The following is a 23,628-nucleotide window of genomic DNA, read 5'->3' as shown; positions in this document are numbered from 1 at the left end:
AATCAGTGAGCACAGCCTAGTCTGTAGTAGATAGTATACCTGCAGATTTATCAGGAGCTGATGAGGGGCTGTCGTAGCTCTGTCTTCAGGACCAAGTCAGAATGACCAAGAACGTAAGCCAGCGCTCATCCCCGGCATAGCGGCCAAGGATAACCAGGCACCCTTTGGAGAGAAGTAATGCTGCGGAGGAAATTTATTCGTCGGATGGAAGGCAGTGTGCGTGGACATAATGTTGAAGGTGAGCGGAGAATCGCTTGAAGCATAGGCAGTGGAGTCATGTGCGCTCTAGTGAGATGCGAGTGTGAGGTATCAGCTTAGTATAGTATATGTCGGGACAGCTAGATCACCAAGTGGCCTTCCAGGAACACCCCTCTCTGCATGTCAATAGCTCAGACGCTGTTTGGAAAGCTTCAGAGGACTCTAAGGGACGAGGTGTCCGTAGCTGTTCATTTGGTAGCATGACTACGCACAGAACTCAATCCCACATACAATATTAGCTCCCGCGTATCGGCAACTGGCAACGGGTTAATGGGGCCACACCGATGTACATTTAGGGGCGTACTTGGAGCGGGAGGATGGCAACAAAGAGGTAAGCTTGCCACACCCGGATTACACTAAGGCTTTGGCCCTCATCAGAAGCGTATTTTTGCATTCGGAACGCATATGCTACTGCAGCCACAGTGAATGCAGACTTGGCGCTTGCAGCTAAAATGCAGCTGAGAATTTCCGTAGAGACATGTCCAATGTCAAGGTGCACGAAGCATTATGAAGTCGCCAAATGCGTCTTCAAACCTGATGAGGATGGGTGGCATCGCTTGAGCCCCACTGCGTGACGTTCTGAACCCTTCGATGTCGCCTATACACTTCCTCTGGTCAAAAAAGTTACAAAAAGTGCATGTAGGTTATAGTTGGTTAGCACAGTCGTGCTACATGTTGGAGGTCTCGCGGCCAGCCTATTCCATCAAACCTTTTACCAACGGGATATCGATGACGTGGCATGAAATTCTGGCGATACACTAAACTCTGTAGATCAAAAATTGCACAAGAGCGCACCTTGCGGTCCAGAAGATTACAGTATCCAGAAGATCAATTGGTGGAAGAGTGGCACGGAATTCGAGCGCCCGGCGGGTTCTTGAGTGTGAGCAGCATTTACCGAGCGCCACAAAATATAATAGACGCCTATCCGCAACTCCCGTTTTACTTTCGCTGCTCCTCTTTTTCACCTGTCTTTCTATCCTTGGCCGTATCTGAGTCGTCGAGGTGTATTTTACCTGAGCTGTGTACTTGGCACAGTCAACTTCAATTCATCCGTTCTCCATTCCCCGTAATTTCGACTACGTTATATAATGGAACGACAAGATACGACCTTATTGTTTCCGATAAATATACATAAGAATCGGTCTTTCAATTCCCAAAGATCCCAGCTATCACTATATATCCAAGCTTAGCGTTCGGAGCGAAGAGCACGCACTCATCACTGTGCGTCGTTGTGAGAAAGATAGGGATTGACAGTATTGAGTAGAGCTTCCCATTCCGCATCGTTCCATAGGTATCCAGGTCCCTGTCCGGGCGGGACACCAGTAAGATCCCAGATGTTCTCGACGGCTACGTTCGGTTGTCCCCAACCAGATGTGAGGGATTCCTGCTCGGCGTGCTGCCGCGATTGTGTTCAGAGGATAAAACACGGCAATGAAACTGACGTCAACTGACCGTAAATCCCCCATCGGCCCAATTTGGTACCGATTGCTTGTCGCCAAACGCGATTCGGGGATCGATCACGGAGTACTGCTAAGAAGACTTAGACCGGGCATCAGGGAAACAATAGGCACGGCTCACGTTAAGGCTGTGCTGCGGCACGAGGGGTTGGGCTCCGTAACGCTGAGAGGCTCTGATGTAGTCGTACCCGGTCAAGCCAGCGTTGTACAAAGATTGAGGACCGGTGACAACAGAAGGTAGCGAGTCCGCGTGTTGGTTCCGACCAGCGTGGCCGACAAGAGCTCCTCCAATCGCCATCGAAGCATTCGAAGGAGGACTGGCGTGCTGGTTCGTATCGCGATAGTGGGAGCTCACGGAAGGTAGCATTGCCGACATACACTGTGCGCGCATGCCAAGGCTTAGAGATCTAGGTACGCCACTTATGATTGCTGGTTGTTGAATGGCGGGTGCCCGAGGGGTCGGCCCATGCTGTTGAAAGAGAGTCGAGCGCTGCGACACCGGGTTTTCAGGCATGTCACGAGCAGGCTTCATCGCAGGCTTTCGAGCAATCTCCGTGGTTGAGAAGAAGTCCTCCGCAGACTGAATCGGAGCGTGGTCGCCTTGAGCAAAGAGCTCGGCCAATGCGGCAGTGTACATCATGTGTCGGCGGTCCTTCTCGTTGCCGCAGTAGTCGAAGTATTCGACGCCCTTGGCCAGCCATATGCCCTTCGTGTCCTTGTCGAGGCCGCTCCAGGAGGAAGCGAGATCTTTGCTGTGGTTCGACTGCAGAGCGAGGTAGAAAAGCGTGTCGAGCAGGCCTCGTTTATCCTTGTCCGAGATTGGCCTCTTTCCCTTCACTTCACGGAAGTCCTGTTCGTTACTGTCGCTAGCCTCGACGATGGCATCGTAGATATTCTGCTCCATGAACTCGGTAGCATTCCAGTCGTACCCGTCTGCGTCGCTCTCATACCCGTCCTTGCTGCGATACTGCTCGATGAACGCCTTCATGGCGCGTCTGGTCTTTTCGATCGATACTACGGCGAAGCCTTGTTGAGCCATGGCCCTCCAGAAGGCTTTGCGGTTACGAGGCATGTCTTTCCACAGTTCACCGGCCACTTTGCCTATGGTCACTCCGCCGCCGCGGAGAGGCTCGTCTTGGTGTGGGCCAGTCCAGTGCAAGCCGACGTAGGACTTGTAAAGGAGAAATGAGTTAACGAACTTCGGCTTGACGTGTGACTCGATGCGGTTCCTCTGCACGCCGGCATTCTCTGTGATGCGTTTTCCTTTGGCCATGATGTAGTCGAAAGATAGTCGAACGGAGATGTGGGACAGGAACGGCAGCTGGGATGGCTTCGGAGGCTTGAGCGGAAAGGAAAGAGGGATTAACCTGAACAGGGAACGCTGTGTTATATACCAATCCAAGAGGGGATCAGTTAAAAAAGTCCGCCAGGCCACTGGCCACGATGTGTACCAAAGACAAGGCCGCCGTCGATCCGAAGTTCTGGTTCGTGGCGCGTCTATTTTGGTAGGCCTACGGGAAAATTCACTTCGATGTCAACTCTGCCGTGTCAATTATGCTCACAGCAAAGGCGACAATTGTGCGACAATGTGGGGAGTAAAGGGGCTCTCATTTCTGCGACAAGGCTGCTCACATGGACAAAACACTCAGATGAAGAGACACTTACTGTCTGGACAGTGCGGTGCTGAAGTTATTGCATAGGAAGGCTATTGTTTGGCATGAAAACATTCGAGACGACTAAGTCTATTCTTCGAGCTTCTTTGATTGTCGACATCAGTATTCTCCGAAGGTACTTTCCCAAGTCGAACCAGTCAGCTCAGAGTGCATTTATGATGAATGAAAACTGCTTATAGGAACGACGAATGGTTACACACGGGCTATTCGACAGTCGGACTGCTGTCTAAGTTACGTCGTTCTGGAGGGTACCCTCTAAGTGGTTCTCTGTAAAGTGTTTCACAGTCAGCAAATCTTAGATAAGAGAAGCTGGAACCTCGTACGTTCTTGCTTCCCAGATGTCCTCACTACTAGTCGTCATCCGCCTGCGCGCCCACCACTCCGCTCTGCGACGTATCCACGCGTCGTACTTCTCCTGCGGGTGCATGCTCTTATTGCTCATACAGAACTTGAAGTCTTCAAGCTTTTGTCCACACTCGGACATCTGGCCATACCTGTACAGAGACTTCATCTGGGCAGCAACCACTGTGCAAGCGTGAGTTTCAAGTGAGCTTGGAGAGGTCGGGCAACGTACCGTTGCATTGCAAGAACAAGTCAAAGAACTTCATGCATGATGGGATATCTTCTGCGGTTGGATGCACCTTGCGAAGATACGCTTCCTCCTGCTTAACCGTGGCCTCGAAGTCGAGAGAGGACATGAATGGTTGTGTAACTTAGCGAGGGCGTCCCACCTGGTGCATTTCATTTCCGGATTATTTTTCAACATTTCCACCAACTTAGATGGGGATGGCCAAAAGTCTCGTCCCTTCATAGCCAACTCATTACATGCATTACACAGCATAGTGAAGAACAAAAGCCGAAGGAGTAGATGTCTTTAAACAATTAACCAGAAAATTAATCACGGAGCAACCATGACTAGACAACTACTAGCACTCCCCACTTATCTGAGCTTTGCGGAGTTGTTCAGCCAATATTATCACGAAATCTCCGAAACGCGAGAAGCAGTGTGCACGGATTCTCCTACGACCACCATGGCCTCAAAAGCTAACCCCCTCTCTTTGAACGACACCCTGCGCGACCTTGCTTTGCTACGTGCTTGCGATCTTGACTTGGCGAGCGTGCTGCCTCCCGAGTCTGCCTCAGACACGAAGTCACCGGCAGACGAGTCTGTTGACCGCTCATACGAATTCGTTCGTGAAGCGCGAGGAGCTTTGAAGGTTCAGAACAGGGGAGAAGTGGAGAGGCAGGGATCGCGCGTAGAGGATATCAGAGGCACGTTGGAAGACACGAAGCGAGGCTTAGAATCTCAACAGTGACTGGTACTGAGCGATCTGCGCCGGTGAGCGGTACTGGCGGCCATGTCCTCACACGAAGCCGCTGAGCGCAACATTGTCAGGGCTTCTGACCCTTCTTTTGCAAATAGGAGCATATGTCGTCTATGTCTTACCCGCAGCCGCCTATCTAACCGACGTTAACCTCGTCCGATGCTCATGAGACGGGCTATCTAGAAGTGGCCATAGCGTAATCCCGTGAGACCGTTTGCGTTTTACTATCCTATCCGTATGCGTGAAGATGTCAGGCTATTCTCCGTTGGAACGGGATATTCTCAGCTGCCGACCAGCTTCACGCTCTTCGCGTTTCAGACGAGCGACCGGGCAAGCTGCCATGTGCTCCTTCCCTAGGTCTTAAATTTCATTATCGCCACAGCCATATATCTGGCAATTGCAAACGGCGTCTTCTGGTCCAAGACTTACGAACGGACACTCACCTCTTCCATGCCCACAGACCCGTCAGTACGAGTTCGCCTTCTCGAGCATCCTACGGGTACGTAACTGTCGGAACATGTGCAAAGCATCTCTACCGACATCCAAACACAATATGAAGATGAACAAATCGAGGAGGCAACGGCAGTGTGTGTACGCGCACTTCCATGGGGCGAGTCTCAATCCCATCTCACCTCGCCGTTCAAGAGTAAACCTCGCTGTAGGCAGCCTCACAATCGCCTTGACTGGCAACAACCCAGCTTTGAAGGCACAGTATTTCCGCATGCAGTTTCGTGCGGCGCGAGTAGCAGGCCAAACGTATGTTGTCACGCCACAAGACTCGGACAAGATTCTATCAGTAGGCGTATGGTTCGGACCCGGCACGATCATGATGAATACGTGAGTTGGCAGAGGTCAAGCGATTCCGGCGCAGTCACCGATCTGAAAACACCGGGAATAGGGAGGAACAGAGAGCTGCAGGATTTGATCAGTTCATTGAAATGCTCGACTCGGAGACGAGGCATTGGTGGTTGAAAGAGGTATGCCATCTAATACAGGGAGACAGGTGCACTTCTGAACGCTCAATCAGTTTTCTGAGGCCTTCAAAGTCGCGGATGCAGCGTACGGCAAGGATGTAAACTGAATTTTCTTTCTGTGAACATGCATGTCACTGACTATTATGTAGGGCAGGCTCAATAGCTGGTACGCAAACTGTATTTTGACCGATCCCCCGCACCAAGGGAAAAGGTATGGCACTTTGATGGTTCAAGCGGGTCTGAAGCGTGTAAGCTCACAGTTCCTGGGACGCGAAGTTCATTTGCTCAGCTGTTGTGTCCTTAGGCAGCTGAGGACAGAACGATTGCGGCGCTCGCGACTTACGACAAACCACTTGTGAGCTGGTTTACGACGTTGCCTTAAGTGTCAGCTGATGGCGTCCGCAGGTCGATTGGTATGTGCACCTTGGTTTCAAACCGATTGCCACAGCGGACATAAAAGGGCCGAGGATCGATCCGCAGGTCGGATTCAACGCGACTTGGTTTACTTGTGATGATCCCGAAAGACATGTATAATCCCTCCTCTTTGGTCACGTCCGCATAGTTGAATGTAACTAAGGCTCGAGGTGGAGAGCGAACTGGTCACCCGACGGGCGAGAGTGGCAATGTCCACATAGTAATAAGAGAGGTGACTTCCTTGGCGATTCCGCCTGGTGCACCACCTTCACCAAAACGCCGAGGAGCGACCTAGAGTACGTGCCCTATTCATCTCATTTTAATGGTTGACATTGACTGCGCGTAGTTGTGCTTCGAGGCGGACTCCTTCAAGTCAATCCCAAGGCTCGAAGATCAAGCGTGAATTGTGTTCTACGAAAGATGGGCTGTGCTTCCACAGCCTGGAAAATCAGGTTTGTATCTGGATTTCGCTTGGCGGGGACCGGGGTGGTTCACGAAGCCGGTTGCGGCGGTATGTTCGCCCGATCCCTCTGCCATTATGATGGTAATGGTGACGCGCTACTGATATTTATGACCGAGAATATGTCTATATCATGCCTGTGTGGATCCAAGGGCTGCCATGCAGTTGTCAAGTCGTGTGCAATATGCTTTGTTGTCGCTGGAAGAGGCTTGTCTCGGAACCCGCAAGCGGGTTTCCCATTCGCTCCGGATTGTCTTTCGCGATGCGCCGGACACGAGGCCGCCGCTGAGTATACGTAGCACGGTATGATCCCTGTGTCTGCCCTTCTCGATATCGCACCTCATCTACATGCTCCGCACGTTCCGTCTTGCCAGGGGGTCAAATCACCAGAGCGGATTGATGTACATGAGGCTGGCACTGGCTGAAAGCAAGGATTCGGAGCACAGCTCTTGTCATCTGATGAACCTATACTCCAAACAGTACATGATATCTCACCCGGACGCAGAGCGCGAGCACGACTGTGCAACGTTGTGCGTTAGCTCGTTGTTCTAGATAGGGAGTGTCTCATGCGTGGCAGATACGGCGGGAGCCGTTCTTCGTCGAACACCGCTCGCAAGCAACGTTCCAGCACAGTTTCCAACGTCTCGCTTAGTCGCGGTGATTCGGCAGAGATAACCTAAGCCCTCGGCGGAATGCCTTGATTAGCATTTGTGGGCAACGTTGGCTTCGCGCGCCAACGGGGAGTACTTGATAGGCCGCTTAAATTCTTGCTTAGCGCAGCCACATAAGAGCTTGGTTCGACACCACCACGAGGCGTGTTTGCTCACGACCGCCACGACCTTTCTCTTTCTTTCTGTCACGACTACCGCAGCCGACATCGCGTCGAGCACTGCGACGACGACAATGGCTACGGTGATGGCCAACCCAGTGGCGGTGGCCGAGCTGCACCTACCAGTATCCCCGATGCAGACTGCCCTCTTCCTCCTACGAGTGCTCTCGCCGACCCTATTGTTACTGTCTGCACTCTCTATTGTTACAACTCGCCCACCGCCACCGAAATCGCCTTCCCCAATCATATCTGTCGTCGTTGCTGCTCGCACCCCTCGGCGGGCCCTCATCCTATCTCTTCTTTCCCTTTCTGCTCTAACTTTCCTCCTCGATGGCCTCACTTTTGTTGTCTACGCTGTTTTCACGAAGATCTGGCCGAAATGGACAGGCATCGAAGTCGCCTCTATCGAGGGTCTCACCGCCTTCGCAGGTCTGGCTGCCCTTGGGGCTTGGAAGGATATCCACGGCGTCGAGGTCTGGTTCATGAAGCGAGTCAAGGCAGGAGTCACTTGGGCTCTTCTACTGGATATCGCGCAGGTTGTTTTACTCGGCCTGACTTTCAGAGGTGAGTTACATACGATTTTGCCGCAAACACATTCGTGCTCACACGAAAGGCAGAACCATTCACCATTCGCGCGCTCGTGCACCTTGTATTCCCCGCCTTTCGTGTGCTCCTCGAGATCCCGCTACTCGCTGGCCTCGCGAATCCGCGTGTGTCGTATCTACCGGTGCAGAATGGCGGAGATGAAGAAGTACCCACATCTACCAGCCTTCTCCTTCCCGCGGACCACGGTGCCGCTCCTTCCACTGGGCTGTCGCCTCTAGCTGCCGAAGCTAGCAAATATGGTACATTCGGAACCTCTCGTTCTGCTATTCCTACTGCGTCTAGTCCGACCACTAGGGCACCGACTCCTGTTGGATCACATATCCGCATTCCACGAGGCAAGCAAAGTGGTTCCAAGGGTGCAGAGAAGGAGGAGATCCCTCTCGATCCTTCCTGGCGTGAGCTTCTTCGGCGCTTCCTTAACATCGCACCATACCTCTGGCCTTCAAAGAGCCGGCCTTTGCGGCTACTCGCGGTATGCACCACTTCTGTCCGCGTTTGCTATGTTCTGACTCGTGCTGTAGGCCGTTTGTGTTTTACTTGTTGTTATCGGCCGATTTGTCAATTTCTTCGTTCCCCTCACATTCGCCGAGATCGTTCGCGTGTTCGAAACAGGATCCCAGACTTCCGTCTGGCCGTACCTATTATTCTATGTCGGACTTCGGTTCCTCCAATCTTCTGGTGGGCTGTCGGCTCTGCGTGATGTACGTGTTTATGCTCTCTGAATGTGATCTATCGTCTGACAAGCGGAACACAGACATTCTGGGCTCCGGTCATGCAGTACTCTGATCGCGAGATGTCTATGCTTTCGTTCACCCACCTGCTCAATCTGTCTTTGTCCTTCCACACGCACCGCAAGACGGGCGAAGTGCTCCGCATCCTCGACCGGGGTGCAGCTATCAATCACATTTTCGAATTGTTGTTGTTCAACATCATTCCAACATTTGTCGATATCTTTGTTGCTCTCGTGTTCTTCGTTGTCTATTTTGAATGGACTCTAGCTGTCGTGATTTTCTTTGTTTTCTCTGCGTATGGTGAGTTTTCAGCACATCCGTACATCCTACCATGCGTGTGTTCACTTTGATCCTTAGTTTCTGCTAGCGTCGTTCTTACACGATGGCGTACAAAGCTGCGGAGGCAAATGAACGATCGCGACATCGTAAGTGATGTCATGCCAACATTCAACTTACGCGATTTGACTCTCCCACAGATCACTCGCGGGATTCATACTGACTGCCTGCTGAACTATGAGACTGTGAAGTACTTCAGTGGCGAGCAGCATGAGAGCGAACGCTACGCCGACGCCATCAGGCAATACCAGACCGTCGAGTTCAAAGTCTTGGGTAGGGTACTCGTTACAATGTCCCCGCTCGCGTGGCTCACCTATTGCACAGTATCTCTGAACGTCCTCAACCTGATACAGAACTTCATTATTGTGAGTCGCATTACCGCCGAGTTTGCAAGCAGAGCGAGCAGAGCTAACTGCGTCTCAGACTCTCGGTTTGCTCCTTGGTTCCATGATCGTTGCTCTTCGTGTCGTCCGTGGCGAGTCTGAGCCCCATGAGTTTGTCTTCTTCATCACATACCTGGCGCAGGTTCGTTGCTATGCCTTGTCTACACGCCTTTGGTACTAACTTGCTCGCACAGTTGTACGGCCCTCTGAACATGCTCGGATACATCTACCGCTCAATCAATCAGTCGCTAGTTGACACCGAGAAACTGCTTAAGCTGCTGAACGAGCCTACCGATATCATTGACAGGCCCGACGCTGATGACCTCATTGTTGAGGATGGTGAAATTGAGTTCGGTGAGTTGTGTCTTCAACTCTATCACCATCACTGCTGACTGGCCGCGCGCAGACAACGTCACGTTCTCTTATGATGGCCGCACGACTGCTCTCAACGGCGTCTCGTTCAAGGTTCCAAAGCGTTCCACCGTCGCTCTCGTGGGTGAATCTGGCTCCGGCAAGTCCACCATCCTGCGCCTGCTCTACCGGTTCTATGACCTAAAGGTCGGCGAGGGCCGCATCCTCATCGATGGTAAGGACATCCGCGACGTTACTCAGGCGAGCTTGCGCAAGTCCATCGGTGTCGTTCCCCAGGACCCGGTGCTCTTCAATGCCTCTGTCGGCTACAACATCGGCTATGGCAAATTTGGCGCGTCGGTTGAGGAGATCGAGTCCGCGACTAAAGCTGCGCAGATGCACGAACGCATCCTGAGCTTCCCTGACGGCTACGAGACCAAAGTTGGCGAACGTGGCGTCCGTTTGAGCGGTGGGGAGAAGCAACGTGTCGCCATTGCTCGAACCCTTCTCAAAAACCCGCCTATTCTTCTGCTTGATGAAGCTACCAGGTACGCCACGTCATCTACACGACGACTGCTCGTTTTTGATTGATGGACTGCGCAGCGCGCTTGACACGTCGACTGAGAAGGATATTCAGAAGGCGTTGCAGCACCTTATGGAGGGCCGTTCATCGCTGTCCATCGCCCATCGCCTTTCTGTACGTAACCCTTAGCCCGAGTACATCGATTCCCCTGAATGCTAACGACAATTTTCACAGACCATCCGGTCTGCTGACTTGTAAGTTTTGCCCGATTTGATCGTTCCGCTGAGGGTGGCTTAGGCGTTTTCTGCAGAATTCTAGTCCTCAAGGAGGGGCAGATTGTCGAGCAGGGTACTTTTGGCGAGTTGCTCGGCAAGGGCGGCATCTTTGCGTCCATGTGGGCCGACCAGATCTCGAACGAGGACGGATCATCGTCTGTCCAGGCGAAGATGGAACCTGCGACCGGTTACGCTGTCGAAGACGCTGAACCCGCTAAGGACAAAGCTGAGGAGATTGAGGTGCTCGCGGAAGAGCCACTGGTTGTTGAGCCTGATGTCCAGCCCGTCGAGATCCCCGCTACTGGCGACGTCCTCGTACCGGAACCACCGGTCGAGGGCGAGCTTGACACGGCAGCTCCCGACGCGGAGGATGAGCCCAAGCCAGCAGAAGAGAGCCCAGCACCGGTCGCCTTCCCGATATCCGGCTCTGCCATCGATCTCTCTGAAGATGGTCACTCTGGACACGTGCTTGCTGCTTCTCCCGACAACAGCGTTGCGTTCCCCACGGATGGTGACGGCGCCGCGCCTGCGGCCGTCGCCTTCCCGGGCTCGGAGAATCAGTCGACGCCAAACACGCCCGCCCTCAGTGGTGGGTCGTCCACTCCGGGAGTCACATTCCAGAACATACCCACACCGGAACGCTCTGGCACGCCGGATGAGGGGAGCACCAACGAGGGCAAGCGGCGGCGGACGCTGTCAACGCAAGGCGTGCAGCGCCTCGCCCGGCGAATCTCGATTTCGGGGAAACGGCAGGGATCAGGCAGTTCACTCCCGGCTGCTATTCTGAACAGCTTCAAGCGCGAGAGCAGCAGCCTTGCACGCGAGTCGTCCAAGGATGGTAAGGATGCCGCGAAGGACAAGGCCAAGGACGGATCGAAGGACAACCTGATCGTCCGTGAGGACAGCTCGCTCGCGCTCGCAACGGAGGGCAGCAGCAGAGACAGTCCTAACCCGAGCGTGAGCAGCGACATCACGCAGGACAAGAAGAAGGACAAGAAGAAGTCCAAGGAGAAGAAGAGGAAGAGCATGGGTCCGATGTGAAGGGCCGGATTGACAGATGGCCTTGCTCTGGACTCGGTTCGCTCAGGGTTTTCGGGATTCCATTTTCCATCATCTCATCAACATACCCATGCAAGATTCTAGCCCTCGATTTTTCCCGCCGCACACGGTTTGACCACCGTTTGATGACATGCCCATGACTCCCATCTCCACATCCGTCTCCATCTCCTATCTCCTGCTCCATATTGTAGTAATACCAGCTCTGCACCTTGTACATGGATAGCTCTTGTGTTTGCTTGCATCCTCATCACTGTCTGGAATATAATGCTGTTGACCATGCGTTGGGCACGTTCCCTAGGGGCGAGGAATGGTAGGGGGCGGCCTCGTGATTGTCTCGGCCGTGGATTTCGACCGGAGAGCTGCCCTGAAGCGGAGATTCGTGACAAACTCAGGGGCACCGGCGGAGTCGCTGCGGGACCGACAAGTTCCCCAAAAGGAAGGCGTCCATGGCCTAGGTCGCTGCCGTAAGTTTGCGAGCGCGGAGTGTGAAAAATTGCCTGAGCACATAAAAGGCAGGGGCAGCGTCTCGAGTCTATCTCCAACCTCTCTCGCACTCCCCTCATCCCGTTGGGCCTCGTTCCGGTTCCGGTTTCGGTTTCCAAGTTATCCAAGGGTCCTCAGGTCTCATATTGTATTATCACCATCATGTCTGCAAAGGTCTACGTTGGGTCAGTTTTGTCGTAACCCCCGTGTCTCGAACATGCGGTACTTCCCCTCGACCCTTCACAAGGTCCTGTGGGAGGTCGTTCCGTGGCTGATCGTGTCTCTTGTCATGTAGCAACTTGTCGTGGAATACAACGGATGATTCCCTCCGTACAGTCAGTTTTGGGTCGTGCTGTGTTCCATGTTCTCGTCTGATGCTCCCGTGCGCTCGTGTCTGCGAATGCGTTGCGTTTCTTTAGGCTTTCTCCCAATTCGGCCAGATCCTCGACGTCAGTCTCAGTCTCCTTCGTCGCTGCACCGTTTCCCCGCCGCTCGTACCTGCGAGGGATCCTTCGAAAGGAACGTTTACCTGACCTCTTACTTTTTAATAGTCGATCGTGATGCGCGATCGTGATACTGGTCGCTCTCGTGGCTTCGGTTTCGTCACTTTCAGCTCCGCCAATGAGGCTCAAACCGCTATCACCTCTCTCAACGAGCAGGAGCTCGACGGCCGTCGCATTCGTGTCAACCTTGCCAATGCCCGCAGCGGCGGAGGCGGAGGTGGCGGTGGTCAGTACCTTTCGCTTTGAATCTGCTCCCTGTTTACTTAGAAATGCTTTTGTACAGGCTACAGTGGCGGCGGCTCCGGCGGCGGAGGCTACCAGGGTGGTGGTGGTGGCTACAGTGGTGGCGGCGGCGGAGGCTACGGTGGTAAGTGACTCGGTGTTGCGTGTGTGCAGCCCATATATTAAAAATGCGCTAGGCTACGGCGGTGCCCCCAGCGGCGGCTATCAGCAGGGTGGCTACCAGCAGGGTGGCTACGGTGGTGGAAGCTACGGTGGCGGAGGATACGGTGGTCAGAGCGGCGGCTACTAAGGTGTGTCGCTTCCATCGACCACTCCTGTTCACCGCTGACAATACCTACAGCTCCCTGTGTACCCCTAATTCGCTGCTGCGATCGTCTCACCTTTTCCCCCGCTCTGTATTTCTCGATTTCAAGTTTCTTGCTCAGCACCCGCTCATCCACGACTGTCCTTACTGTTCGTCGTCGTTGTCACTACTTGCACTTGTCGTGTCCGTGCTCCCATACCGGCTTGTACTTGTACGATTACTACTCAGTGTATCGCTCCCCTTCCCCCGTTACCCGTCTTGTCGCTCTCCCTTCTGCCCGTCTCCGTAGTTGTGGGTGGGTGTGCCCTTGTTCTGCTTACTCCTGTACTACCATTGATCGCTGCACACGAAGTATGGCTTGATATTGGTTCTTCCTTGCGCAGTGCTTGCGTGATATCTGCGTGACCCATATTGTGAAAGAAGGCCTTAGGCAGCCATCGCTACGTTGGACGAGTAGTACTTGCGTAGACTCGTGTGCGTCATTATAGATGTCTCGGATGTTCGCATCTCCCGTGAACGTCCCTCGCTTCCCACACGTCCAGACATGGCACTCTTCACTGCGAGCCAACAAACGATCAATGGCGGAGACGTGCGAGAGGGACGAATGCGTCTGCGTGCCGCTTTTCTGTGCGAGTTTGCTCCTGGAGCCTTAAGCTTGAGGTGCGTCGCCCACGCAAATCTAGCAATGGCAGTGTCTCACTGATAGACTCTTTGCTGTACCGAGGGATTTTCAGGGGGGCGTTTATTGGGTTCGATGTGTAGATGGTGACATCGTCATTCCGCGGGGGGTCGATATATGCGTTGTTGCAACGGAGGCGGGCCCCTTGGCAAGCAGAAAGTCGGCGACGATGGCTGCGGCTTCGAGATCTTGCTTCGTCAGAACATGGATGCGGAGAGGGCTTTCAGGTAGCTCAAGGAGCTTCGTGTCAAGGTGCGATACCCTCTCGCATACCTTACATTGCCCATGGAAGTCGGTGTTGTTGCGGGGCATAAGTGCGCTATAGCCTGCTCGGCTCCTGGGTGTCTTTAACACATCATCGGATGTCTTACGCAGGCAAAGTCGACTCATATACTGAAGACTACATTAATTATCTAGTTGAAGGACTCGCGCGATCGTCCCCTCCACCGCAGGGTGTATGCGCTCTCTATACGGCCCCTCCTAGCGGGTATGGCCCCTTGGAAGCTCTTTTACATTCCCCGCTCACCCGTTGGTCCTTGGATATGTACCAACTTAATGTCAGGGTCCTCACATCGATCTAATACTACATCATTGAAACGATCGCCAGTCCCGGGTCCGGGGTAGCGATGCGGAGACTGCATAGATGCACGAGTACGATCCCCATCATCTCAGCGGTAGCCTCCTTATTGATGACGTTCTTTATCTCGCAAGTGTGTAGGCTGCCATTTCATTCGACCGTGAAGAAAAACCCCAGAGCGGACGCGGCCGGGCTCTGAAAGACGATTACGCACAAACGCAAGTCTAGACGGACACAATGAGGACCATCGGCTCGCGATGAAGGCCTAAACCGAGCGCTGCTGTGCCCAGGACGGTGGCGAGAGCGGCGGTGACGACTATTTCCGGGACGACGTGCACTCGAAGGAGAGCGCCATCCACGGGGCAATCATCTTTACCGACGCAAGACGTCTGCCACGTCTGCAAAACCTGAATGCGAGGCGGCTGGCCGTGGGTAGACATAAGCGGGAGGTGCCCAACGGCCTGATGCATGTGGAGCTGCAGGACAACCTCAGGATCGATGTACATATACCTCGATTTCACGAATGGTGGTGAAGACATTCAGGATGTTCGGGTCAACAAGCCGTTAGAGGACGGCTCCGCGTCGCCGGTAGAACCCTTGGAGCTCGATGTTTTGGGACTCATCGAGACGATCGCTGGAGCCATGCAAGGTCGCGTCTGACCCAGGAGAAAACTCAACACTGAGGTGTGTCCCTTTCGACTTGAGTTTCAGTGACAGAGTGCTGTTGTGGTGGTAGTTTTCTTTCTTTTTCGAGGAAATTCTGCCCCGACCACATTGCGATCATCCTTTATACCTCTGTGCGCAACCTCAGCAGGATCGATTGAGGGCGATAAGTTGAGAACATGAGCCAATTTTCAGCTCACTCGAAGTCCGTGCACTCACGTTGAGGATTCCTTGTACAAGATGTCTTCCGAGACACTCGTGAGTCATTTTTGTGTTGTTAAGTTTTGCAGCTCCGCCAAAGGCTGGAACACCGATAGGGAGTGGCCTGCACGCGAGGTTCCTTTGTTGTCTTATCAACCCTGTTCTTCGCTGATATGAATTTGTGCCCAGACTAGCGCATACAACACGCGTTTGTCTTGGTCTCTTGTTTACGAGATCGCAAGCAACAAGGTCTTTCTCAATGAGTTTGCCTATGTGGCACATGCGATCGATGGCTCGTCTTAGACCATGGTGATCCGTTTCGGCCGCTTAAACCCTGAACGCTGCGTCTCGTACGTGGCGTTAGTTCATCAATGCACGAGACTCTGAACTGAGAGTTATCCGCCATGCATATATATCGCCGCCGTTGCGGGTTCAGTACTCTCTGAGTACCATACCCTCGTCATATCTGCCTAAGCTTCATCATTGCTGCTATGTCTGCCGGATATGCTACCTTCGACTCGAATCACACGAATAGCTCGCAGCGGTGTATCTTTTCCGACGAATGGTCCTGGATGCCTCCTTTTCCGGGCTTCGCCACTGCGGGTCAACGCTCTGTTCCTTGCCGACCAAGTCCCCTAACAGACAACGCACAAATGTATAACTTCAACGCTCCTTCCTTGTCACAGTCACTAGTGAGAATTTTGTGCGACGTCGATGGGCTTCACTCGACTTATTCGGCTCTGTTTAGTCCCCAAATGGCTCCACGTCTTCAAGCAACGGCACCACTATCAGTACCCGGGCTGGGTCTCATTCGGTTACTCTACCGCCAACTCTCTCGCGACCGTCAGCCGAGAATGCTCGCCAACTCGTAACTGCACCAGGGAGAACCAGACAGACAGTTGCTACTGAACGGCGCCCAGGCATTATCAAGCCCTACAAACAAGCCGCTACTCAGCTTCGCCAACAAGAAGAGCGCAAAGAGCCTAAGCCTCCGAACAAATTCATCAAGTTCCTCTCCGGAGTCCGGCCAGCGCTCCAGGATCGCCGCACGTACAATCTTGCCGGGTATTTGCCTATGGTCGCCGCCCGGTTGTACCACATGATGACGGAGGTCCAGCGGAAGCCCTTCATAGAAGCTGGTGCACGTCATCTCGAAGACAAAAGGCGACAAGAGCCCCAACCTGCCCAGAAGCGCAAGTCGCGGAACACCGAGCCGCTCCCCGACGGTGTGGTCGGTTTCGACATAATCCATCCTGAGTTCGTGGCGGACGCCCTTCGCATCATGGTGCGCTGTGCCGTCTGCGCCGACCTCGACCCCCACATCGATGACACACGCGCGAAGAGGGGCCGCTACGCTAAGGAAGACATGTGCATCGCGCACAAGCTTGCTCAGCTCCGCGAGCATGTCTGGGAAACTTGGCATGTGTGGGGCGAGTCAGGCGTCATCGAGGAGCTGCCACCCATATTTGAAGAACACGAACAGCAGTACACCAACGCAGATCTGAGCCCGTTCCCTGTGTCATGTTATCTCTGCGCTGCCCCTTGAAATCATACCAATCGAGGTTTATCTTCTATCATGACATGCCTATGAGCACTGCTGCCAACGAAGTTTGAAACCAGCCACTGTTGTCGACTCACGCATCCGTCATAGCTATAGCGCCTTGTAGAATATAACTGCATGAATCCACCTCACTTTCTGTCAACAAGCGGAAGAAAACGTACGAGCAGCGTGAAGCCGCTAGAAGACAACTTGACTACGTCCGTATACTGGGACCGGCACGCCCGCTAGTGCTGGCAAGAGGTTCAGAGAGGGTAACCAAGGCATAAAATGACCGAAGTGAGGCCCGGGGGATGAGGACGACTGACATATGGGCCACACATGTCGCCATCAAAGGCTGCTGGTCGTGACCGCGGTACCTTTTTGATGCGCTTTTGTTTGGCCCTGTTTGGCGCACCGATGCACGTCGGAGGTGCTCTCTGTTTTAACCATGTACACTTTCCCCAGCCTACTAAGTGCCGTATGTGTGGTAATATAATATATACTGTACGATTTTCTAATGTCCTTTTCAACAACAGTACCGGCGAGAGCCTACAGTTTACTGCTCGCACGTGCATCCCCGAGGAACCTTTAGTACTCGAGTACTGACAGTGGCCCACGATACGCTTTTCCTCCAGTCTCGATTGTCACATACAACTCCCTGAACCTAGTGGCAGGACAAATTTTTTGGCATCGGCACAGCCTCAAGATCCAGCGGCCACTTGCCTAGCTGCATGGAGCTGCGCTCTTATCACGTCGCGGTGGATCAACCCGGGCTTCCAGGAACTTGGTGGACCGAACGCTTTGTTTTTGTCTTCTTTCCGCGTTGTGTTCCTTGTTAACAAACCTGACGCCCAAAGCCCTTTGAGTTTTTGTGGCGCAAAAGCCGTTCCGGGATTTTGGTATGCAAAAGATCACGTACCGAGGCCACCGACTCCCATCGTTATATAACGCTGCGTCACAAGGTATGTCTCGTCCCAAATTTCTTCTCCTCCTGTAAACACCTCCCTCTCAACGCTATGTCACCCACGAAGCACACTCATGACACATCCGTCGACCACGTCGTCATGGCGCATGTGGACCACTACCTCGTCAAGGGCAAGATGCCAGAGACCGATGTCGTTATGGAGATGCGCCACATCTATCTCATTCTCTCTGAGCGCCACAGCCTGTCTCGAGGACAAGTTATCACCGCGTTCAATGGCCAGCCCAGGAACGCTCTGATCGTGGACGAAAAATCCTACCAATATTTCAATACTATACGGGCCTACTTCGGACAAGTCATCTTCTCGGCACTGTGCGCGCGCCGCCAAAGAATTGCGCCGGGACACCCACCCACGAAACACGGTGTTCTTGAGATCGCGAAGGGTCTCTGGGACTGGTGTAGCGACGAAGTCAAGGCCACTTTCAACTACGAGTTCCGCGCGGAACGACGGGCTTATACCCAGCGCGCGCACGGAGCGGGGTCCGAGACCAGCGGCCAACAAATCCGTCCCCGCGACCTGCAGACTGCTCCACGGGACACCCTGGATACGTTCGACCTGCCTGACGGCTGGGAACCGCAGGCCTTCCGTGGTAAACTCGAGGAGTTCTGGAAGTGGTACCATTGCGCTAGGCCTGGTGAACATCCTCCCTGGGACTGCTTTAGCGATTTAGACCCCGAAGATATGACCTCAGGCGAGGACGACAAGTACAATATTTAATGCTATGACGGGCGTATGTCCAAAACTTTCAGTGTCATGTGTATTGCTATTCGTCTTATATCTTACGAAGATCAAAGTCCCTAAATAACGGCTATACGGCTGCTGGGAGCGAGACTGATTCTACCGTAACTCCGAAGCACAGTCACGGTGATGTACCTACGTCCCGTCTGACTGCTAGTCTATGACAGCAATGTGTACTATCCACAACACGTTCCGTGCAAAACCCGAGCGTTGGCCACACGTGCTATAGTAGTGCTTCACCAAGCTGCCGCGACAGGCTACAAGATGTTCGGCGCAAAACCCAGGCACTGGTTCCCAAGATCCCATACGCTGTAGTAGTGCTTTAGCAAGCTGCCACCGATGATATTGAAGTCCTCAAAGGCGTTGATGAGCGTCTGGCACAGCTCTGGGTTGCTCGTGAATGGCCCGACGCTGAGCTCGCTGCTCGGTATCGTCAACGTGAATGCCTCGCCCTCCTGTGAGGTGAACGCGAAAGAGATCTCCGCTGGAAGATAGGGGATCTCGGAGCAGGCGATGCCGTAGGTACCTGGCTCATTGTTGTTGGGCTTGATGTTGGGCGAGATCTGCGCATAGACAGCCTGAATCAATCGAGGGTTAGAGTGTCACCTGCAATGGTAGAACGGACGGATGTACCTCAGTGTCGTTCTTGGGAAGCACGATGTTACTGGTACCGCTATCGAAGATGAAGACGCGCGATTGATTCAGCTCCGATGTTGACTTTCCGTTCACAGTGATGCCGGTAGACGTGAGCTGCCAGGACTGAGTCTCCACCGCATCGACGAGAGTACCAAAGGTCAAGTCGCCTGCGTATGTGAGACGACCTATTAATATGGTGCATCGGATATTAAGCAGACAGCATACCAGTGAACTTGCTATGGTCGATGCCACCCAGCGTCAGCTCTGCATTGCCGACGGACTGAGGCGTCAAGTACAGGCTAAATAGCGATGGCAGGCCCTGTGCCTCCAGACCAGCAAACAGGCCAGTCGCAATGGGGCCCATACCCTGGATACCGCTGAACGGATCTGGCGCGAACGTCGACGTCTGGTCAGTGATGAGAAACAGGCTGACGTCGGGAACGGAGATGCCGCCGATGGCGACGGTATCAGTCGCGTTCCGCAGCGTGAGCTGCCAGTTGTCTCCAATTACGGGTGCAACGCCGACACCTGTACCAAAAGTGATCGTGCCTGTGCTACCGCCGTCGACGAAGGTCGAGCTCTTTGATGAGTTGAACTGGACTTGGTTCGCACATGCGGAACCGCAAAGGGTGCCTGTGCAATGCCAGGTGAGCAAACCAGTCGGACACCAATGTATTGGTTATAAGACGCGTACTAGCAAATTCTAGTGTTTGGCTTCCTGTGTCGAAAACCACGCTGATCGTCTGCGGGGGCGTGCCAACTGAGGTGAGGCCAGTCTACGTGAGCGAAATAATGGCATACCGACTGCGCGCATACCTCCGATTTCACCAAACCATCTACCATGTCGCAGTCAGAATAAGCTTGACCATGCCGTGCATATAGCCACTCACTGGAGGTCAGTTTCGTTGAAGTAGTCGGCAAGAGGTACGCTTATGGGATTCTGCGTGCGGCGAGCGTGGACAGTACCTCTGGCAATCTTGCGGGACGCGAGCGAGATTGTCTGCGGTGTACCTCGAGGGCGAGGAGAGGTCGGGCTGGCGCTCGCACATAGTGCGAGAAGCAAAGTTGTCAACGTTGCGCACAGCATGATTGTGACTCAAAGGATGCGGGATGCGGTCTAGGGAAGAGCGAGGCTGGAGATGAGTCGTATTTATACGCTTCGGTAGTGTGAGTGCGGCGTGTCAGCATGTGCATGCGAGACAAGCATCAGCCCTATTGATCCTCACTCAGCTCGGGCGGTCCTATCAAACAACAATGACAGCATCTGCTCCAACACGGCTATGCGTCTTGTTTTAATAGCAGTCAATTGAATGCAAGCAAGGAGCAGTACGCTCGAGTCGCTTTGTCCTAAACCCGCACGCGAGTAGTAGTTGGCAATTCAGAGTTAGAATATGGCGGAGAAATTGAAGTGCAGTACTTGCATCTTGAATGGCAAGGTGCCCGCACAGTGTCAACGTTTCGATCTGCTGTAACCGAGGCTCCTTGTGCCGGAGCGAGCTTCGGTGAGACCTACCAAGACGGCGAGACGCCGCTGCTCGTCATGAGAGAGGGTTGAAAATAGCGGAACTTGCTCACAGCCTTACATATGGACCACATACCGACACCCGAAAAGTCTGATCCGTCAGGTCAACTGATGGGGAGGCGCGAACGTAGCAGACTGGTACAGTGACAAAACTGGGTAGTCTCCCAGAGGCAGACGCTTACGAAGTAAACTGGATAGCACAGCCACAACCCGCCTTCATCGTCAGATTTCCCGCGCTTGAAATCCATGACATCTCTGAGTCACACAGAAGTCGTTTTAGAATAATCCAATTCCTAACGGTACATTTCAACTACTCGATACAAGTCCGCGATCCACACTAGACTGTGATATGTGAATGTAAGGTAACAAGTAACGGTTACGAGAAAGCCACGTCGCCCGCGGTGCCTCACAGCTGCGGTCCGGCCGCCCTGACCTTCTCGTCGACGTCGCGCTCGTACAGGGCAAACGCCTTTCGGAACATGCCGCCGAGCTTGCGCACCTCGCGCTCGAATGCCTCGCTGTCCTTCCACGCGAGGCGCGGGTTCAGGAGCTCGCGCGGGACACCCTCGAGCGCGGTCGGGATCTGGAGGCCGAAGACGTCAAAGGCCTCGTACTCGGCCTTGGCGAGCTCGCCCGAGTGCACGGCGTCGACGATCCGGCGCGTGTACTTGAGCGGGCAGCGCGAGCCCGTCCCGAACTTGCCGCCCGTCCAGCCCGTGTTGATCAACCAGCAGTCCACGTTGTGCTTCGACATCCGCTCCGCGAGCATCTCCGCGTACCGTCCGGGGTGCAGCGCGATAAACGGTGCCGAGTAGCACGTCGAGAACGTCGGGATCGGCTCTAGCACGCCGTCCTCGGTCCCGGGTGTTTTCGAGGTGTAGCCAGCCAGGAAGTGGTACTGTGCCTGCTCGGGTGAGAGCTTGGCGACAGGCGGGAGCACACCGAAGGCGTCACAGGTGAGCATGATGATGTTGCTGGGCTGCTGGTCGACTACGCAGGGGATCTTCGCGTTAGGGATGAACTCGATGGGGTAAGCGCAACGAGTGTTCTCTGTGATGGACGTATCGTCATAGTCGGATACACGGTTTATGGGGTTGTAGACGACATTTTCGAGGATCGATCCAAAACGGATGGCGTTGAAAATCTCAGGCTCCTTTTCAGCAGAGAGGTTGATACACTTGGCGTAGCAGCCACCTTCGATATTGAAAACGCCAGTGTCGGACCAGACATGCTCATCATCGCCGATGAGCAAGCGGCGTGGGTCAGCGGAGAGCGTGGTCTTGCCGGTACCGGAAAGACCGAAGAAAAGTGTGACGTCGCCCTTGTCCATCCCGACATTTGCGGACGAGTGGAGGGAGAGCTGGCCAAACTTGACTGGTTGCAGGTAGTGCTACGAACGCATGTCAGAGGACAAGAATAACAGAGATCAGCAGTACTTACCATCACCGAGAAGACGCCCTTTTTCATCTCGCCGGCATACTCGGTGCCCAGGATGACCATCTCCATGCGCTTGAAGTTGATCTCGACAGATGTTGTCGAGGACATACCCTTGGTGAAACGATTCGCAGGGAACTGGCCGGCATTGTAGATTGTGAAGTCAGGCTCGCCAAAACTAGCCAGCTCTTCCTCCGTCGGACGAATCAACATGTTGTTCTGTGCAGAACATCAGCAAACGTCAAGATATGATAGAGTTACTACCGACCATGAATAGTGCGTGGTAGGCGCGAGCGCAAATAACCCGGACTTTGATACGGTACTTGGGATCCCACTATGCAACGAGGTGAGCCACTGTCGTTCAAGAAGCGCAGATGAGGAGTTGGAAAGGCTGAAAAATATCCCCCACTGAAGTCCGGACATGCTGTAGAGTATCGATTACCGCGACACCCGGTAATCAGGTTCGCCACCTCGCGAGAAGGAAGCGGGAGGCGTTTGTGGCGCTCAAAGAGCATCGATGCATTGTAAAGCGCCACGAACGACACCACGCGGGGACGCGCCTGAAGACGCCGTCAATGTGCTTCGCAGGGGATGGGCAGTCCTGGGACATATGGCATGATGTAATAGGACACTCACCCCTGCAAAGCCGTCAAAGACATACACGTTGTCGCGAGTATTCAGGTAGTCAATGGCACGTTCACGGTTGATCTCAAAGGTGTCTGCAGGTACATTAGCACGGTCAGCGGACTTCCACGAAGAACGGAGAGTACGTACGCTCGTCCAGCTTGATGTTCACTGATCCCCACCAGATGTCGTCCTTGGAGGTCTCCTCATAGACGATGCGCTTGTCCTTCGGGCTACGGCCGGTCTTCTTGCCGGAAAAGTTAATCAGCGCGCCGGTGGAGGAGATGATGGCACCTTCGTTCCGGATGGCGTCCTCGTAGAGTAGTGCGACAGGAGCATTGCGCTTGATCTGGATGCGCTCCATGTCAAAGCCTGCCTGCGAGAAATACTCGAGCTCACGGCCGACGACTGGTGCAGCATCCGTTAGCAGATCGATTGAGGGATGAAGATAGAGAAGGGGGAAACGTACGGCTGTTTGTCTCGGCATCGAAGGACTGAGCATAGTGCTTGTGGAGGATGTGAGGAGTCACGTAGGGAGTAGAGCCGTGGTAGACCATGGTGCTTGGCAGGGATACTTCAGAAGGTCTCGGAGGGGATGTCGCCTAGGTTAAATAGTCGTCAGACCAAGTCATGCGCATATGACCAAAGTCGGATCTCGCCCGTGCAGCGACGGGTATTCCGAGGTCCGCGAGGTCCGCAAAATTGGGGGAGGTAGCTACCTTGGTCTGGAGAGCGAGCGCGGACGAGAACCGTAGTTTAAGAGGATGTGAGGGGACGAAATGGGGCAAAGGAAAGCGGAGGAGCGGTCGAGGTTTTATACCAAGATGCAGCCCCATTCACGAGC

At 53.8% G+C, this 23,628-nt stretch overlaps 9 protein-coding genes across 9 annotated transcripts; 5 read left to right on the top strand and 4 right to left on the bottom strand.

Moving 5' to 3' along the window:
• Positions 1-1,331: 1,331 nt before the first annotated feature.
• On the bottom strand, positions 1,332-3,049 carry PHACADRAFT_185006 (uncharacterized protein). The gene is made up of 3 exons (XM_007396656.1): positions 1,837-3,049; positions 1,711-1,788; positions 1,332-1,654 (listed from the first exon to the last, which is right to left on the bottom strand). Exons 1-3 carry the CDS (start codon positions 2,986-2,988, stop codon positions 1,475-1,477), a joined length of 1,410 nt encoding a protein of 469 aa, XP_007396718.1. The 5' UTR covers positions 2,989-3,049; the 3' UTR covers positions 1,332-1,474.
• A 360-nt stretch (positions 3,050-3,409) lies between these two features.
• Positions 3,410-4,107, bottom strand: PHACADRAFT_145584 (uncharacterized protein). The gene is made up of 3 exons (XM_007396655.1): positions 3,963-4,107; positions 3,712-3,913; positions 3,410-3,655 (listed from the first exon to the last, which is right to left on the bottom strand). The coding sequence occupies exons 1-3, from the start codon at positions 4,084-4,086 to the stop codon at positions 3,592-3,594; spliced, it is 390 nt and encodes a 129-aa protein (XP_007396717.1). The 5' UTR covers positions 4,087-4,107; the 3' UTR covers positions 3,410-3,591.
• A 196-nt stretch (positions 4,108-4,303) lies between these two features.
• Positions 4,304-4,759, top strand: PHACADRAFT_257579 (uncharacterized protein). The gene has a single exon (XM_007396654.1). The coding sequence runs from the start codon at positions 4,420-4,422 to the stop codon at positions 4,702-4,704; it is 285 nt and encodes a 94-aa protein (XP_007396716.1). The 5' UTR covers positions 4,304-4,419; the 3' UTR covers positions 4,705-4,759.
• Positions 4,760-5,542: 783 nt separating this feature from the next.
• PHACADRAFT_257577 (uncharacterized protein) lies at positions 5,543-6,287 on the top strand (the record flags this gene model as incomplete). Its single annotated transcript, XM_007396653.1, has 6 exons — positions 5,543-5,550; positions 5,612-5,690; positions 5,741-5,785; positions 5,837-5,935; positions 5,992-6,042; positions 6,093-6,287. The coding sequence occupies 6 exons, from the start codon at positions 5,543-5,545 to the stop codon at positions 6,219-6,221; spliced, it is 411 nt and encodes a 136-aa protein (XP_007396715.1). The 3' UTR covers positions 6,222-6,287.
• Positions 6,288-7,500: 1,213 nt separating this feature from the next.
• Positions 7,501-11,934, top strand: PHACADRAFT_257573 (uncharacterized protein). Its single transcript, XM_007396652.1, has 13 exons — positions 7,501-7,954; positions 8,008-8,468; positions 8,518-8,697; positions 8,751-9,027; positions 9,085-9,152; positions 9,204-9,336; positions 9,388-9,428; positions 9,487-9,588; positions 9,641-9,800; positions 9,853-10,345; positions 10,401-10,494; positions 10,555-10,574; positions 10,631-11,934. Exons 1-13 carry the CDS (start codon positions 7,525-7,527, stop codon positions 11,634-11,636), a joined length of 3,465 nt encoding a protein of 1,154 aa, XP_007396714.1. The 5' UTR covers positions 7,501-7,524; the 3' UTR covers positions 11,637-11,934.
• A 275-nt stretch (positions 11,935-12,209) lies between these two features.
• PHACADRAFT_257571 (uncharacterized protein) lies at positions 12,210-13,565 on the top strand. The gene is made up of 7 exons (XM_007396651.1): positions 12,210-12,322; positions 12,433-12,472; positions 12,557-12,586; positions 12,689-12,866; positions 12,924-13,007; positions 13,060-13,173; positions 13,224-13,565. Exons 1-6 carry the CDS (start codon positions 12,300-12,302, stop codon positions 13,170-13,172), a joined length of 468 nt encoding a protein of 155 aa, XP_007396713.1. The 5' UTR covers positions 12,210-12,299; the 3' UTR covers position 13,173; positions 13,224-13,565.
• A 2,469-nt stretch (positions 13,566-16,034) lies between these two features.
• Positions 16,035-17,065, top strand: PHACADRAFT_257567 (uncharacterized protein). The gene has a single exon (XM_007396650.1). The coding sequence runs from the start codon at positions 16,407-16,409 to the stop codon at positions 16,851-16,853; it is 447 nt and encodes a 148-aa protein (XP_007396712.1). The 5' UTR covers positions 16,035-16,406; the 3' UTR covers positions 16,854-17,065.
• Positions 17,066-18,377: 1,312 nt separating this feature from the next.
• On the bottom strand, positions 18,378-20,874 carry PHACADRAFT_184998 (uncharacterized protein). Its single transcript, XM_007396649.1, has 6 exons — positions 20,095-20,874; positions 20,021-20,040; positions 19,899-19,964; positions 19,430-19,837; positions 19,202-19,389; positions 18,378-19,146 (listed from the first exon to the last, which is right to left on the bottom strand). The coding sequence occupies exons 1-6, from the start codon at positions 20,289-20,291 to the stop codon at positions 18,826-18,828; spliced, it is 1,200 nt and encodes a 399-aa protein (XP_007396711.1). The 5' UTR covers positions 20,292-20,874; the 3' UTR covers positions 18,378-18,825.
• A 117-nt stretch (positions 20,875-20,991) lies between these two features.
• Positions 20,992-23,559, bottom strand: PHACADRAFT_257564 (uncharacterized protein). Its single transcript, XM_007396648.1, has 7 exons — positions 23,504-23,559; positions 23,254-23,386; positions 22,935-23,192; positions 22,797-22,879; positions 22,429-22,494; positions 22,167-22,379; positions 20,992-22,116 (listed from the first exon to the last, which is right to left on the bottom strand). The coding sequence occupies exons 2-7, from the start codon at positions 23,339-23,341 to the stop codon at positions 21,133-21,135; spliced, it is 1,692 nt and encodes a 563-aa protein (XP_007396710.1). The 5' UTR covers positions 23,342-23,386; positions 23,504-23,559; the 3' UTR covers positions 20,992-21,132.
• Between the last annotated feature and the right edge of the window lie 69 nt (positions 23,560-23,628).

Source organism: Phanerochaete carnosa, assembly GCF_000300595.1.
Source record: "Phanerochaete carnosa HHB-10118-sp unplaced genomic scaffold PHACAscaffold_6, whole genome shotgun sequence".
Taxonomy (NCBI): domain Eukaryota; kingdom Fungi; phylum Basidiomycota; class Agaricomycetes; order Polyporales; family Phanerochaetaceae; genus Phanerochaete; species Phanerochaete carnosa.
Note: the sequence above shows the minus strand (reverse complement) of the source record. Positions and strands in the feature narration are given on the sequence as shown.